The 16,210-nt window shown below is 51.2% G+C and overlaps 5 protein-coding genes across 5 annotated transcripts; 3 read left to right on the top strand and 2 right to left on the bottom strand.

Annotated features, from left to right (window-relative positions):
- Positions 1-1,072: 1,072 nt before the first annotated feature.
- On the top strand, positions 1,073-4,116 carry BO94DRAFT_390236 (Pkinase-domain-containing protein). Its single transcript, XM_025607316.1, has 4 exons — positions 1,073-1,612; positions 1,697-2,532; positions 2,614-3,234; positions 3,284-4,116. Exons 1-4 carry the CDS (start codon positions 1,191-1,193, stop codon positions 3,829-3,831), a joined length of 2,427 nt encoding a protein of 808 aa, XP_025469112.1. The 5' UTR covers positions 1,073-1,190; the 3' UTR covers positions 3,832-4,116.
- Position 4,117: 1 nt separating this feature from the next.
- Positions 4,118-6,356, top strand: BO94DRAFT_390237 (uncharacterized protein). The gene is made up of 3 exons (XM_025607317.1): positions 4,118-4,265; positions 4,318-4,333; positions 4,387-6,356. The coding sequence occupies exons 1-3, from the start codon at positions 4,197-4,199 to the stop codon at positions 6,324-6,326; spliced, it is 2,025 nt and encodes a 674-aa protein (XP_025469111.1). The 5' UTR covers positions 4,118-4,196; the 3' UTR covers positions 6,327-6,356.
- Positions 6,357-6,386: 30 nt separating this feature from the next.
- On the bottom strand, positions 6,387-8,556 carry BO94DRAFT_622831 (putative MFS transporter; the record flags this gene model as incomplete). The annotated part of the gene is made up of 6 exons (XM_025617105.1): positions 8,160-8,556; positions 8,011-8,085; positions 7,689-7,941; positions 7,592-7,633; positions 7,036-7,519; positions 6,387-6,972 (listed from the first exon to the last, which is right to left on the bottom strand). Exons 1-6 carry the CDS (start codon positions 8,250-8,252, stop codon positions 6,387-6,389), a joined length of 1,533 nt encoding a protein of 510 aa, XP_025469110.1. The 5' UTR covers positions 8,253-8,556.
- Positions 8,557-9,693: 1,137 nt separating this feature from the next.
- Positions 9,694-11,514, top strand: BO94DRAFT_573827 (putative monooxygenase; the record flags this gene model as incomplete). The annotated part of the gene is made up of 7 exons (XM_025614988.1): positions 9,694-9,744; positions 9,804-10,594; positions 10,660-10,715; positions 10,767-10,815; positions 10,882-11,071; positions 11,149-11,252; positions 11,352-11,514. 7 exons carry the CDS (start codon positions 9,694-9,696, stop codon positions 11,512-11,514), a joined length of 1,404 nt encoding a protein of 467 aa, XP_025469109.1.
- A 201-nt stretch (positions 11,515-11,715) lies between these two features.
- BO94DRAFT_555227 (RmlC-like cupin) lies at positions 11,716-15,816 on the bottom strand (the record flags this gene model as incomplete). The annotated part of the gene is made up of 11 exons (XM_025613777.1): positions 11,716-11,811; positions 11,896-12,187; positions 12,239-12,413; positions 12,475-12,806; positions 12,858-12,878; positions 12,925-13,036; positions 13,091-13,124; positions 13,181-13,982; positions 14,160-14,305; positions 14,727-15,449; positions 15,514-15,816. 11 exons carry the CDS (start codon positions 15,814-15,816, stop codon positions 11,716-11,718), a joined length of 3,036 nt encoding a protein of 1,011 aa, XP_025469108.1.
- Positions 15,817-16,210: the final 394 nt, after the last annotated feature.

The following is a 16,210-nucleotide window of genomic DNA, read 5'->3' as shown; positions in this document are numbered from 1 at the left end:
CAGATACTGTAAATATGTGAAAATCTGCGAGACACTATGCAGAATGATGATCGGATAAGCATGGGAGAGGATCTCCAGATAACATATATATTATCTTACCAGAAGACCCTATCATTTCTACGTCAAAATAGAAAGTCCGGTGTTCATCATCTCTTGATATTTCCATTGTTTGACGAACAGAAACAGTGCAGAGATAGTTACCAAATATGGTGGTATCTTTGAGCATTTGTGTCTGCGATCTGGTATTCCTGTATATTAGGTACAGTTACTACCAGCGCCTCACTCATCGTAGACAAGTTACTATATTGTTGAAAGGATACTCCCGTTAACTGCAGTGAGGGGGTATTCATAAGAAATAATTTCATCCCTATATCAAAAGAATGAAAGATGGGGAAATAATTCGATGAACCATGATTACTGTCAATTTCCGAGGGTTTAATTATAATTCCCCGGCCGAATCCAATAGACTCATGATCCCACCATCCAGCACGGTGTCTGTGCTAAATTGCTAACAGGAAAATGGATTAGCCTTAACCTGCCCCGTTTTTTCCTCTCCATTCAACTGTCCCTTCCCCATTGTCAGGATTCTTTTTACCGTTGTGGATGCTCAAGTCACCTTTCTCGATTTTGCTTTCTCGGCCTCGTTTGAGGAGTTGCAGTACGTAGTAGATTAGTTCTAGTTTCCCCTACCGACCGATCGATTAATTTATCTAACCATCTAGAATAAATAAGCACGTCACGCCGCAACCACGGTTACCCAACCCCCTCCCGCTCTCCTCCAACCTCTCCGCCCCTCCGTCCGCCCCGCTAGCTGGTGCGTTGTTGATGTTGTCGGTGTCGACCAGACCGATTCTCCAAGCGCTCCACTTCCAGCAAACCTGACCGGTTGTGGGGGAACTGGAAGAGCGATCGTCCATCCACCACTGCCCCCTCCTCCTCTGGGTAGAGTCTAGTCATATCTTTATTGGGGTCATCGAAGGTCGAACACGGGCTAGTGCGGTGTCAACCCGAATCCCACGAATCAGTCAGTCTACCATCAGGAAAAAGGGGAGGGAGAAAACGAGGAAGGTGAAAAGGCAATCTGCCCAAGCGCGGGACCACCACCCCTCCGGCCAAAATCCATCACGTCACGTTGTCCTCCCCGTCCTTCCCGAACCGACGTCGGCCGTCAACCTCCAGTCTCCGTCAGGATGGCCGCTGCTTTTGACGACGAGGACCTCTCTGTCTCACTCCCACCCTACAACCCCAATCGCCCTCGCGACAATCGTGACCCTCGCGACCGTGCCGGCGGGACCAATCCTCCTCCCAATTCGAACATTCCCGCCATGGCGATGCCTCCGCCATCCCGCCCGATCGGAAAGGGCGGCGAGCCTCCGATGCAATCCCCGGCAACCACCAGAGACATGCAGCGCCTCGATCAGTATCAGACGGTGAAGATATTGGGGGAGGGCTCATTCGGCAAGGTGAAATTGGCAATTCACCAGCCGAGTGGTCGCCAGGTCGCCCTTAAGATCATCCCCCGGCGCAAATTGTTGTCTAGAGACATGGTTGGCCGTGTCGAACGTGAGATCCAATACCTCCAACTGCTGCGGCACCCTCATATCATCAAATTGTACTATACCCCGTCCCAGCTGCAATGAGAAAGCAACTCGTCTCGGAAACTTTGACAATGGCTGACTCACTCCTCTCCTGACAGGTACACCGTCATTGCTACTAAAACCGATATCGTCATGGTATTGGAATATGCCGAGCGGGAACTTTTCGATTATCTGGTAAAGAGAGGTCGGTGCAATGACGCCGAAGCTCGCAAGTTCTTCCAGCAGATCATATGTGCCGTGGAGTACTGTCATCGCCATAAAATCGTGCATCGTGACCTCAAACCGGAAAATCTTCTGATTGACAGTGAGAAGAATGTCAAAATCGCAGATTTTGGTCTGAGCAATATCATGACGGATGGAAATTTCCTCAAGACCAGTTGTGGTAGCCCCAACTATGCAGCGCCGGAGGTTATCTCCGGAAAGCTGTACGCGGGACCGGAGGTGGACGTATGGAGCTGCGGTGTCATCCTCTACGTGCTGTTGGTGGGAAGGCTTCCGTTTGACGACGATTATATACCGGCCCTTTTCAAGAAAATTGCTGCGGGCAACTTTCATATGCCCGCCTACATATCGTCCGGAGCTGCTCGGTTAATTAGGTCAATGTTGCAGGTACACCCTGTTCATAGACTAACCATCCCCGAGATTCGTCAAGACCCGTGGTTTCTTCAAGACCTACCTAAATATCTACAGCCACCACCCGAAGAATTCATTGCTACAGGGGTGGATCCGAACAAAGCCATAGACCCGCGTAAGTTGGCTCCGGGTAAGCCGCTATCGGTGCAGCACAAGATCCACCAGGTGGCCATTTCTAAGCTGGAGAGGAGTATGGGATATGCTCGCGATGACATCGAGGATGCCTTGAAGAACCCCGAGCCTAGCGCCATCAAAGATGCTTTCTTCATTATCATGGAAAATGAGATGATGCAGACGAATTGTGAGTACTGCAATCGCTTTCATTTGCGCCTTGTCGCCGCTTTTGTCTCTGTTTTGCGTGAAGCTTGCTGACATCCTTCAGCACCAACTGATGATAACATGATGGGGGCCCCTGTAACACCCTCTCCGCCCCCCGATCGAATTTCAAAGCCCCCAGCGACGAGCGGACGACCGACTCCTGCTCCTTCTCCTACCCCGGGAACTCCGCCTGCGCCTTCTACAAGGACTCGGAGTGGTTCGCAGCGCCAAACCTTTCAACTACCCCAGCAGAGCGATTCCGACGACTTAAATGCTCCACGTGTGAGCCATGTCAGAATTTTACCAACAAGTCTACCTTATGTCCACGACCAACTCATGGAACAGCGCGAACGGGAGCAAAGAATGCGAGCCGCCGACCGATTGTTGGAAGAGCAAGCGCAAGGTGGCCCAGAGTCCGAAGGGGACTCGCGCCGTGGCGGACGCTCGCCGGAGGAGCAGGAAGCGACAGCAAGAGCTTTGAAGCCACATTCTCGTAGTATTATCGACCTGGAGAAGCTACGTTTGGAGCCGCCTGGAGGTCGTAGTGCCCCGCACCAACCCAAAAAATCCCGCAAATGGCAGTTTGGTATTCGCTCACGCAATCAACCGTACGAGGCAATGCTTTATCTCTACAAAGCTATTGAAGCCCAAGGCGGGATCTGGGAAATCCAGCCCACCGGTGCAGGTAAGTCCATCCCGGATTTCCTTAGTCAGAAATCTAATATACCCTCCAGAAGGATTGCAAATAGGAGTACCTCCACCAGATCCAGATCAGCCCCTGCCGCTGCAGAGCAAGTATCCTGACTTACCACCTGACTACTATATTCCAAAAGACCCGTGGTTCATACGAGCCCGCCTTCTGAAAGAAGGCGTCAGAGCCCCAGGTCCGTCAACTAGTGTCCATAGCAGCAGAAGTGATTTGGAAGAACTCCGCCGCCGCTTCAACCTTTCTAGTGCCCCGGCATCCTTGGACGACAGGAATCTAACCCCGGAGCATGCGAGCATCTCTGGGCCGTCATCTGCAACGCAGCATCTGTCCATTTCACGGATCTCTTACGGAGTGTGGGTTTTCGTCGACATACAGCTGTATCAGCTGGAAGAGAATAATTACATGGTCGATTTCAAGTGCGATGGGTATCAGAATGTGATCCGCGGCGAAGGCGACACCGACTGGCATCCCATCAGCAAGCGGTTCCGGAATAAGGAAAAGGAGGTCACTAGCCCTTATCCGTTCCTCGATGTGGCATCGGATTTGGTGGCGCAGCTAGCGGTCGCTAGCTGAAGCCAAAGCGACTTTCTAGATCAAAAGGCGTTCCTGGTGTCGGGAGCACATAATGGGTAGCATTCGGCGTTCCCTTGTTCTTTTCAATGGTTGTCTTAATGAAGGATCACCACCTATGATATGCACCATTGTTTGTATCGGATGCATTTTGCAGTTAGATAAAGCATTGCACCAATTCATATCGGTCCATGATGAGTTTGGGATGAGGCGCCTTCCTGAATGGTGCGGAAGGCGGTCACGACGGGTCCCATATAAATAGTCTGGTTCTCTCCGCATCCGAACTCTTCCGTCCTCCAGATTCCTTCCTTTCCCCGCAATTTTTGACAGCCCCTGCTAGCCAGTCTTATCTGCACGGCCTCATACTAATGGATCGAGCCAAAAGATTCAAGTGTCAGCAATGCAATAGGTCTTATTCCAAATTCGAGCACCTCACAGTACGTACTGACTCCCTTTTATTGCCGGAGTCCCGTTATTGACTACCCTCAGAGACATGAGCGAACTCGTAGGTTGCTCGGATGATGTCCACAGTTACTGCATGATATTCACCCCGCATAGACACCAACACCAGGCCTTTCCGCTGTGAGGAGTGTGGTAGGAGATTTGGCCGAGGGGACGTTCTTGGCCGGCACAAGAGGCTCCATGCTCGTTCCCAAGCCGACGTCTCCTCAGATGCAAGACGACCAGTAGATGGTCCTACAGAGGGCCATTTGCCTAGTCCTAAAGAATCTGCGCAGAGGATTTTGGACATGTCTCCATTTGAGCACTCATTGCCTGGAAATCAAGAGTTGTTGGAACCCGACAATTTGCTGGATTGGTTTATGCCGGATTTCTGGGACCCGTCAGCCATTCCCTTACCATTGACGGACTTCCCTAATCAGCCGCAGCTGCAAGTATCCAATGGTCCGAACCTCCTTTCTACAGAGGAACAGGGCATTGCTCAGCAAGAGCCTGGAAAGGTAGCCATGCAGCAGAGCTATAGGTTGATAGAAGATCTATCCAAACGTCTTAACTCAGAATTGCATAGCTCGGGAATTACGTCTGCATTTCTCGATGCTTGCTTGCAGGAATTCTTGAAGCGGCTGTCTCCATGTTTTCCTGTTATACACGAGCCGACGTTTGCAACACGGGAGACCATTCCTCCACTCCTGTTGAACATGGTAGCACTAGGGTCTTTATTTGTGTGCCTACCGGATTCAGCCCAGAAAGGGGAGATGCTCTGGCGACTGGGTCATACCGCCGTAGCGACCTCCTGGCAGACTTTAAGTAGCCTAAGAGGGCCTAGAGATGCTTGTGACGGTGTCCAGTTGGTCTTGACCGCACTCTTAGGGCAGCTATATGCGTTACTCTCAAGCAACGAAAACATACGGAAGACTGCATTTGTATGGCATGGACTTGGATTCTACTGGGCACGCACATCTGGTATGTACGTCGTGGAAGACATGCAGCAGGATCAGATTCCGGGGCAAGAAGCTTCTCTTCCGAAGAAGCACACGGCATGGATGAAATGGGCCACTGTTGAAACCAGACGACGAGCGATTCTAGGCCATTATATTCTCGATGGTTTAATATCACAGGCTTCAGGGTCCCCGGCCAGCACACGTCATCTGATAAACTCTATAAAAACGGCGAGCTCCGACGCGGCATTTCTTGCTAAGACCGCAGATGACTGGCTCCTGGAGATGGAGAAGTCAAGCTCTACCCAACACCCCTTTAGCGAAGTCTATGTCTCTATATTCTCACCAGATCAGACGTTCTCTACACCACCTCTTTCGGGATTTTCGACCTTTGTTATCATCGAGGGCCTACAGTCCCTTGTATCAGATCTTCATGAAACCAGTGGGCCGGTATTTGGTACAGTCTCTGAAAAGCAGATTGCCCAAGCCCTGCTTATTATCTATGATACAGACCTCTCTAAAAGGTCAGCTGTTCATGAAGATAATTTTCAACTCACGCTCCGTTGGCACACCGTTTGCCTCGAACTCGCCGTTTCATCTGCGTCTCTGTGTACAAGGATATGTCGCGCATATGGCCTCCAACAACCCCTCGGAGGAATGGTGAACAAAGAAGATCATCTATTATTTGACCTAAAGCGGTGGGCTAGCAGCACAAATGCTGCTCGAGCGATCCTCCACGCACTAGCCATCAATCGGATTGTCGATCAGATTCCGTTCAAATTAGCTCATGCACCTCATATTCCCGCTGCTATCTTTGCGTCGGCAATTGTCATAGGTGGGTGGTGTCTAGCTCGAGAAGAGACCATTTATGTTCAAGAAGATATTCATTGGCACGATATCTGGTCTGGTTCATCTGGCGGCGATCCCAACATTAATCGATACCTTTATCACGCGGCTGCTGACGGAAACAAAATTCATCTCCTCAATGAAATGAACTCTCTTCAAATCAGTCTTAAGACAATCACGTCTCGCTGGAGCGTGTCTCACCCAATGGCGGAAATAATTCAACAAATGGCCACCTTGGCTCGCCAATATCATTAACAGGAAAGGGTGACGGATCTACCCCAGGTTAAGTACATTGAAGCTAATCATCATATATGACTAAAAGTATTTTGAAGTCCTTTTCCTGATCCACGGTCCAACAAAGTATAGCGGTACTCCCAAAGCCAAGACCGCCCATTGGATCCCAGCGAACTCATAGAACATCTTGTCGACTCCTTGATTGGTCATCCAGTCTACCGATCCCTTGCTCAACCCGAACGCAACCACATTCTTGCTGGTGTTTACTAAGACTAAGGCCTCAGCGCTGGTGTGCGGATATGAATCAACGATGTACGACAGCATCACTGAAGGGACTATTGTCAAACCTGCTGCAGACATGGCCGAGCCTGCGGCCGGTGCAACATACTGCATCTGGCGGGAGACAGTGTATCCGAAAACGACCAGTCCGACTGGCGAAATGAGAAAAGGGACAATAAGGGCGGGAATTCGATGCTCGGGCTTGTGAACACCGTTGTTGCGTGTGCGGAGATAGTTGGAAAGACCATCAGTTAGAGGACCGGCGATGGGCCAAACGACGAGAATGCCCACGAAGCTGCCGAGTGCGAAGAGACCGAGAGCGGCAGAGGAGAAGTTGTATGGAGGAGGAGAGAAGAGGTCGGCGGAGAGGGTGGAGATGGATACCACTCTGTCGGCATAGAAGGGTCAGAGAACATTCATTGATGAGAAAATAGCCGGCAGGAATACTTACGCCCCTAGCACAACCCCGTACATCATTGAAGCCAACAGTACACCGGGTACCAGAAGCATTGGCAATGGCAGCCAGAACATATGAGCCAGATGCTTGAAAAGGCCCTTTTCCTTTGCTGCATCTGACAAACCAACTTTAAACAAGCCCTTCCAATGATCACCGTAGGAGAACCGTTCTTGTTGCGGCTGCCGGCCTGCGCTGGCCTCCGCGACAGCCTCGATGTGGCTTTGAAAGATGTCATGCTTTTCTTTATCTTCGACCTCCAATTGATCCTCTGCACTAGGTTTGTAGAGTGTCTCCGGTAGAAAGAAGAAGGTGGTCACGAGGTTAACGGCTGCAACGATGAGACACAATATGAAGAACCAGCGCCAGCCACGGGCAGCCACAAGGTAACCGGCGATAAGGGGACCGACTTGGGAGCCGGCAGAGAGGAAAAGCGCATAAAGCGCCATTGCACTGGAGTAGTTGCGTTCATAGAACATATCTAGGCTGGTTAGCACCGCCCTTGGTCCACATATATGAATGTGAAGTTTTCGATGGTAGAGAGAGTACGGACCAGCAAGAATACTCGGGCCCAATGACTCGATCGATCCATATCCTGTAGAAATCAGCATAGGCAATATCAATGGTTTAGAGGACCCCGGATGTTGTACCAAAGCTAGCAAAGACCCTCGCCCCCAGCAAGCTATTATAGTCCTTTGCGACAACGGTCCAGATTGTCCCTGCAACAAACATGGCCATGGAAACAAGTACGATCGGGCGCTTCCCGAAGCACAGGGCCAGCGGCATCCAGAAGAGATTCGCAAGACCCATGGACAAGACAGACCAGGAGATCAAGTCGGAAAGGTTTTGGTAGCCCACATGGAGGTCAGCGGCAAGGGAATCGAAGCCGGTGGCTATTCCTGACTATATTGACATGTCTGTCAGTCTGCTGATCTGTAAAAATGGAACGCACCAGCTCGAGGAATCCCATACCGAGTACATATTCCCCAAGAAGACAAAGATATTGACAGTCAGAAGGGCTGCATATCGGACTCGACGGGGGAAGAGCTGCAAATTGACGACAGTAAACAGTTAATTAGCCATACTTCCTAATATCTTCAATCAGATAATGCGTGTCATACCCTTGGATCCACCTTTGTGGTCATCTTGTCTCGGAAATCCGGAAATTCGCACACTGGCTCAGTATTCACTTTGACCAGGAATGAGAACATCATACGATGCCAAGTCCTTTAACTAGGCATCAAGCGGTTCATATATCGGCATTTCGGCAGTTGCAGTCCTTCCCCAGATTTTTACCCCACACCCACTCCACTCGATCATCACATGGCTATATGTCTGGAATCTCCTGAATGGGGGAGATGAAACGCCACGCAAGCGCGGGATGTGGCCCTCGGGTTTACCGAGTGGTCGGGACCACCTGAGATCCTGGACTGTAGATGGGCAGTGATAAGAAGGAATGGGTTAAGGATCTACTAGTGGCGTTGAGTGATTGGGTAATGTCGTATACAGAGGCCCATGCTGTGACTAGGCGAGTCAATATGGCGTCCGCAATAGTAAAGGCATCTGTGTTAGTGGCTGAAGCGCCCCAGGGGATGGACATGCCTATGTATGATGACCACATAGCTTGTGGACCCCGCTCTGGAATTCTAATGATACCTAGGCCTTGCGGTTCTTCCACACGTTGAACGCAAAAAATCTCGTAGTCAAATGTATCACTCTGCGGGCCCTGAGCACTAGGAGGGTCGAGGTCTGGTGGATAGGGATGCACAGAGAGAACAGATCATGCGTTATAATTTCGCCTCTCTCCCTGATAATCAATTCAGCATGCCCAGTGGATGAGGTGGATTAGCTTTGTGCAGGTTGTCTGTGTTGTGATTGTCGAGAGTGTGTCTCAGGTGCATCTCGACCCAAGGATAGGATGTCTGCGTGGACATATCAGATCCTGACCGATAAACTAACCTTATTAGCCTCAAATATACAAAGTGGAGGCCCTGGGGTGAGTTAACTTATCAACTACTTTAGTGCATAGCCACAGGCCATCGGTAGAGTTCATAGTTCTGTGGAATGTGAACACCATCTCGAATTCTCCAGCCAACAATTTGGGTAACATGGGACACAGGAAGGCCAACGCAGGCAAAGGACCTGAAACTTACAAAGGCTTGGGCTCTTGATTGGGGGCCACGATCAACAGTCTAAGCGATCAGGAAGCCGGAGAGGCAGTAGTTCGTTCCCAAACGGCGAAAGCCCCATTGCCCCACGTGATGAAGGAGGGGTCGCCTGCCTGGGGCATCTTTGGCCTTGATTCTCCAGGTGAAGAAAGTCTCCGGGTCTTCCACTTCATCGCCCAGCTGCATCCAGTCAATCCAGCAAAATGACCAGGAACAACCCCTCGGATAGCTGCTACAGCTGCGTCGCCTCGGATATCCCGACATTCGGGAAAGCCGGGCTCTCCGGGGCGATCCTACAAATGAGCCCCAGCTGAACTGATTGCCAGGACCTTTTGACCGTTCTGGACCAATTGTCGAGCTTGACGGCGGGAAAGTGAAGCTCCGACGGAGCGTGACGACTCTAGATTTAAAGAGCAGCAAGGGTTACTCTCCCCTGTCTTGGAACCTCAACACGCCCTGCAATTTCACATTTGAAACTCCTGTTGCAATGGGCATCTTTAACAGCATTATCTGGAGAGACGATAAGACGACGAAAATGGTGTGTTTTGAATCAGTACTGTATCATGCCATTTTGGAACCGTTCCTAACAGACTGTAGAGCCGCCATGAATCGCATCTCGACATCATTATCGTCGGCGCTGGCCTCAGTGGCCTCGCGACCGCCATTTGTTGCACCATGTCCGGTCACACCGTCATAGTTCTCGAACAGGCCAAAGAGCTCGCAGAAGTTGGCGCCGGTCTCCAAATAACCCCCAACGCCTCCCGACTCTTCTCACACTGGAAGCTCCCCGAAAAGCTATGGAAAGATGCTGCAGAGCCAACATCCTTGACAGTGCATCGATATACGGGCGAAGTCCTCGCACACGAGGCCTCATTTGATCGGAACATCCGCTCCAAGTACTCTGCACCATTCATTGATCTTCATCGCGTGGACCTGCAACAAGCTCTATATGCACGGGCCAAGGAGCTAGGCGTGACCTTTCATCTTGACGAGAGAGTCGATTCTATTAACTTTGACACCACTACAGTAACCACCCTCAAGGGCAAGACCATCTCAGGTGATTTAATCGTCGCTGCGGATGGGCTCTGGTCTCGGTGTCGAGAATGCCTTGGCGGGAAGAAAGACGATCCCATTCCTACGGGAGATCTGGCCTACCGAATTGTCTTAACAGCAGACCAGATCTCGGACCCAGATCTGAAAGCCTGGGTTGAGAACCCGACGGTGCATTTCTGGATCGGGCCTGGAGCACATGCAGTGGGCTATTCTCTACGCGGGGGGAAGATGTTGAATATTGTCCTCCTAGTACCAGATGACTTGCCCCCAGGCGTCTCACGACAGGCTGGATCGCAGGAAGAAATGATGCGATTATTCGTGGGTTGGGATCCTATGTACGCCTTCCCAACATTTTCCTCTCAGCACCCATCGACAAACCCCAACAACTAACATGCAATAGCTTAACCCGCTTCCTAGGCTACGTAAACGGCGTTGACAAATGGAAGCTGATGCACCGTAAGCCCACCACCCACCATCCATCCCTACTCCACTAACCACCACACGCAGACGCCGAAATGGAATCCTGGATCAACGACAAATCCAACCTCGTTTTCATGTAACCCTTCTCTCTCACCCACCCCTATCCCCAAACCACATCCACTAACCCAACCCCACCCTCAAGCGGCGACGCCTGCCACCCCATGCTCCCCTACCTCGCCCAAGGCGCCAACTCCTCCCTCGAAGACGGCGCCGTCCTCGGCAGCCTCCTAGGCCACATGAAAAAGAAATCCGACCTCCCTGACATCCTACGTTTATACGAGAAACTGCGCAAATCCAGAGGCGAAGCCATCGTCCGGGAGACATTCAAGCAAGTTCGTCTTTCCCCCATTCGTCAAGAATCTCCCAACTTTAATAGAAGAAAACTTTAACTTACCCAAAACCAAAACAGCGGAACGACTTCCACATGCCCAATGGCCCAGAACAAGAAAAACGAGACCAGATTTTCTTGTCCCAGTTAGGGAAGGAACTTAAGGGGGCGTTTCCGAGTCGGTGGTACGTACCATTTTCCCTACTAGTACTTTCTATCTACGTGTACAGCCTTGGCTCTGGATGCTGTAGAAAGTAGTTTTGGATATTTAACGAGGGATATAGGACATGCCCCGAGGTTCAACCGTGGTTATATGGATATGATGCAATTAAGGAGGTGGAGAATGTGGTGGTGCAGAATCCAGGGCTGTTTGGTAGTAAGAAGACTTCGCATCTATATTTAAATGGGGTAGGACTTAAATCCTGGCTGATGGGACGGGCTGAATAGTAACTAAATTGAGAACTAAGTCCTCTGCACTCTACGTTAATTGCCGATCCAAAAGTAGAATAATGGTTCAGTAGGTTTTGAACAAACCAGAACCTGTAATTCGTCTATCCCAAGAAACCCAACCTATATACAAGGTGAACCAACTCACACAACCCTCTATAACAATCGACGCAATTAACCATAGTAACCAGTAATAATACATTAGCCGTCTAGCATCGGAAGACCCCCCAGATCATCAAACAGCCTTGCTATCCCTTCGAAGGAACAATCGGGGAACCCGAAGCCGTAGGCCCATTCCTATCAGGCATCCAAGAATTAATATTGAAGAGCTGGAATTGGGAGAGAGAAAGGCAGGAAGGGAAGAAGTAGGGAGGAACATACAGGGATATCGAATCCCGACTGGGTAGAACCGGGATCTGCAAACTCCGCGATCTTATTTCCGTCACTACTACCAGCGGTCGTCTGCACATCAATGGGCCGGAACTCTCGCAGATAGTGTTTGATAATTTCGACGGATTTGCGTGCCACGACGGACTCGTCCATTGCTTCTAGGATCTCTACGGCCATCTCGACGGACCGGCGCAGTGGAATGGTCTCTGCGCACATACCCAGTTTGGACATGGGGAGAAGGAGGGTGGATGTGGCAAACATGACATACGTGGTGTTGTACCACCTGATTATGTTAGATGGGCAGAGAGAATAAGGTGGAGAGGACAGGGCATACCAGCAGCGGAAGAAGGTGTGGATACGGTAGATATCATAGATGACCTGGATGGTTTTCATCGCCGCGTCGAGGCATTTGGCGATGGTTTCCTCGAGCTCCATGGGGGTGTGTCGTAGTTTGCGCGTGAAGTGGCTTAGGAATGGCCGGAATAGGAGCATCTTAACGTTATAATAGCCTTTCATGGCAGCATATTTAGTGAATGTGGGGGAGGAGAAGATGAGGAGTAAAGCACTTACGGATACCGAGAACTAAGCGTTGTCTTCGTGCCCACTTGGGATCTCTCAATGTGCCTGCTGTTGCTCGCTGGAGAACGTCTGGTTTAATCCTGTCCGGCAGTCTCGCCATCCATCGGTCCAACTCGGTTTCGATTTGGAGAGCAAGATGAAGCTTCTCCTGTAATGTTATGCGCGAATGGTATATCTGCACGGAAACCTTGCGAATGATGTACGCAAAATCCACCATCCATGGGATGATCGCGTACTCGGACTCATCTCTCTCAGGAAGCGCGCGGTTGTGATACTCATCCATGCCCAGAGTATCTGGACGGCCCACCGAGAAACTCATCTCACTGACGAGAGGTTAGGATTATGATCGAACACCATACAACAGCCAGGCTTACATTTCCAAAGAGAACAATCCCCTGCTGGAGTTAGCGCGATTCAACCCAAAGCCCGAGATGAACCTACCACCAGGTCTTTGAGATCCAGCCCGACCGCTGTTCCGTCGAGCTCCGCACCTCACGATTGAATCCAGCAGCCAGACATGTGCGGATGGCCAGACCCAAATACATGTACGCCACTATCAGAAGATATTTTGATTAGTCGAGAACTGAGTCGCCAGATGCACACTCACGGTTCGGATTGAGTTCATTCTGACAAATCTTAGCCTAAACAAGGTCAGTCCAACCCTATAAAGGAGAAAATAGAGAAAATAACCCCATACCATAAGATACAAGCACTGCACCGTATCCAAGGTGTTCGAAAACTGCAGGTAGTTGAGATACATTTGGGCCTCACCAAACAGCTTCCTACTCCATTCAAATCGGGTCAACCCACCGAGCCTCTCTTCATCCCAGACGCGAACCAACGCTCCAAACGACAGAATACTCAGATACAAGGCGATAAAACACGGCTCAGGCTGAAGACTCCGGTTGAACCAAAGATCGTGCGCTCGCAGCAAAAAGTCCTCCTTATCAATAAGGGGATGAATGAAATGTATGTTCTCGAAATAGCCGTTTATAAAGGCATGGGCCTGTTCGAAATAATAGTTCTGTTCCCGTAATGTCAAGGTCTGCGCAGAGCCAGTGCCCGAGGGCGAAAAGCTCGAGTTATGCAACGTCGAGACAATTGAGTACCCCAACTCCTCTGCGCGCGCATCCCGTCGCTCTAATGGTCGCTGCGGGTCCCGAGCCTTCTGGAGATGGCCCAGGAGAGCTGCGGATGAAGTACTGCCATGAAACTCGATGCCATTGGTATGGTGGTTTAGTTCACTGATCTCATCCCCAACCGATTCTCCAGCTTCGTCGTGGTTTTCGTAGAGAGAGGGTGGCTCCTCCCGTGGAGTTGATCCAGTACGAGGCAGCGACAAAGGGGTCGCTTCGATGCCAACTTGCGGCAGCTGCTGCGTTCCCGAACTTGCCTTGGCTTTCTGGAGCGATGGGGATTGTTGGGAGGTAATCCCCAACTCTGCCAGATATAATCTGGCCGTAAGTTCATCGACTTTGCGCTCTAGATCCGCGACGTATCTGGTCAAAGAGTTAGCAGCCCGGGTAATATATAGATATAGTAGATAGAGGGCAGCGTCCGTACCTCGCAGACCTGCTACTTTCACGTTGGCGATAGTTCCCTTGGTAAACGCAGTTGAGTTGGCTTTCTACGGGGATTAGTGAGCTGCTAGGGCAAGGATCGGGGAGTGTAGTGACAGACTCTTGCAGTGCGAGCAGGGATATTGCTCGTCGCATTTGTATTTCTTGGCCCTGCACCGGTCGCATGCTTGCGCCGCCCGGGGGCGTTTGGCCCGGGGCGGGGGAAGAGAGTCATCCTCGGCGATGATAATCGGGGGCGAATCCTCCATTTAGGGGGGCGACCGCATCGGTAGAGAGAGACCATAGAAATTGGGGACGAGCAGATGGGCAGGAGAGTGTTGACGGCGAGGCCCGTCGGTGGGAAGTTGAAGAGAAACCGAGAAGCCAAGCGCGCCGGGAATTCCGACCGGTGGCGTCACGTGCGAACGCTGCGGGGTCCCCGCGGGGAAAGAACAAGGGAGAATGAGAGTTCCTTCCTTCCTTCCTTCCTTCCTTCTAGGGAAGACCGATTTCAAAGTTACATTTCAGAGGTATCAAAAATACTACTACTAAGCAATAATCGTCACATCGTCGGGAGCCATCCACGCTAGCGAGCTGCTGCAACTGTCCCCCACACTCCCCGTACCCACTGGCCCGGCCTGCGCCCCCTTCTCTCTCTTTCCCCTGTTATAGTTCAATGGCCACGTCCAATGCCTCCGCTACGGGTTTGACATCAGCTGTGTCCAATTCGGGCGCTTGGTCGGGCAAGACGGCGCCGTCAAATTGCTTTCCCAACCGATGAATCAAAGTCTCAATCCCATCACCATCGGTGAACGACCACACCCGCACGTACCGACTGGCAAACCCCAGGGCGAACGCCTGCCCAGCAGGAATCACCACCGTCTCTCCTTCACGGAAGGTCGCTTCGGGGGAGTCTTTCAGGCGGACAGTCAACGTACCCTCCAAGACACACAGACAGTGATCGACCGACTGGAAGGTCATGAATTTCGAGAGCAAGGTTTCACCGTAAGTGTGGGACGATTCAATGCTAGAAATTGCGCAGACGCCACTGCTCTGGCTGGTCGTGATAAACGGGCGGGACATGACTCCCCCCAGCATCCACTTGGGCCCCGTGTTGGCGCGCAGAAAGTAGGGTTGCGGGGTCTCGGGGAGTCTTTCCTCGTCCTTGGTCCACTCCCCGAGCTCGGGTGGCTGGTAATGAGGTTGGAAAACCACATCGAAGTCCTGCTTCGCAGCCATCACCTTGGGAATCAACAATGACTTGAGGTCACGGTCATCATCCTCGGGGACAAGTATTCCGTCGTAGGGTTCGGACACATATCGGAAGAAGTCAACCCAGTCACCGGGGGTGACGACACCATAGGTCTCGGTATGTGGCCCTAGCAGTTCCGGGTTGTGGACCACCGTCTAGAATGCGTCTAGAATTAGTCGCCGAGGACAACTGAGTGAGTTGAAGCGCAAGCCAACATACTGGAGGAACATATGCGAAATCACCAGGGCCCATGACCCGACACTTGTCCCCGTTCCATAGCTTTAATGACCCTTTGGTCACCAGGAAGACATCATGGGCGTGGTTATGGTAGTGGAATCCTGGGGCGTCGGATAGTACTGCCCCGCTCTGGAATACAGCCATGAGGCCATTGGTCTGCTTGGATGAAGCCAGAATGCGAAAGGCTCCTTTGCTACCGGGGATCGTAATCCGTTCTCCTTCCAGCTGCGGGATTGCGTAGGGGATCCTCCCCTGAGGGGGTCTTTCGGTGAAAGACAATGACATGTGGTCGGATGGGATAGCGTAGCGGACAGTTAAGTCAAAGGGTAGAATCGGTAGACGAGCAAGAATAGGGAGAAGTAGGGCACCTACATATAGGATTGACTTTAGGGGCAGCATTCGTCATCTGGGGAAGGGATCTTCATGATCCTCCGGACCTATGTCTCCAAAATGCCGACTGTCGGATATACCGTCGAACGGTGGACATCGGGATATCCGGCAGGTAGGCAAGCAGGAGGTCCGATCCCTGGGTCCAAGTTATTGGAAAAGAGAGGGGCAAAGAGGAGAAGCTCGGGGGAACAGCCCCCGTGAATTGACGTCACCCTAGTTAGTCGGTTTGGACGATCACAAGCATTTCCCATTGGTATCTGAATAACAATAAATCCCAACCACCCAGAAA

This window comes from Aspergillus sclerotioniger (assembly GCF_003184525.1).
Source record: "Aspergillus sclerotioniger CBS 115572 chromosome Unknown BO94scaffold_9, whole genome shotgun sequence".
NCBI lineage: Eukaryota > Fungi > Ascomycota > Eurotiomycetes > Eurotiales > Aspergillaceae > Aspergillus > Aspergillus sclerotioniger.
The sequence above is the reverse complement of the archived record's forward strand: the minus strand, read 5'-3'. Positions and strand labels throughout refer to the sequence as shown.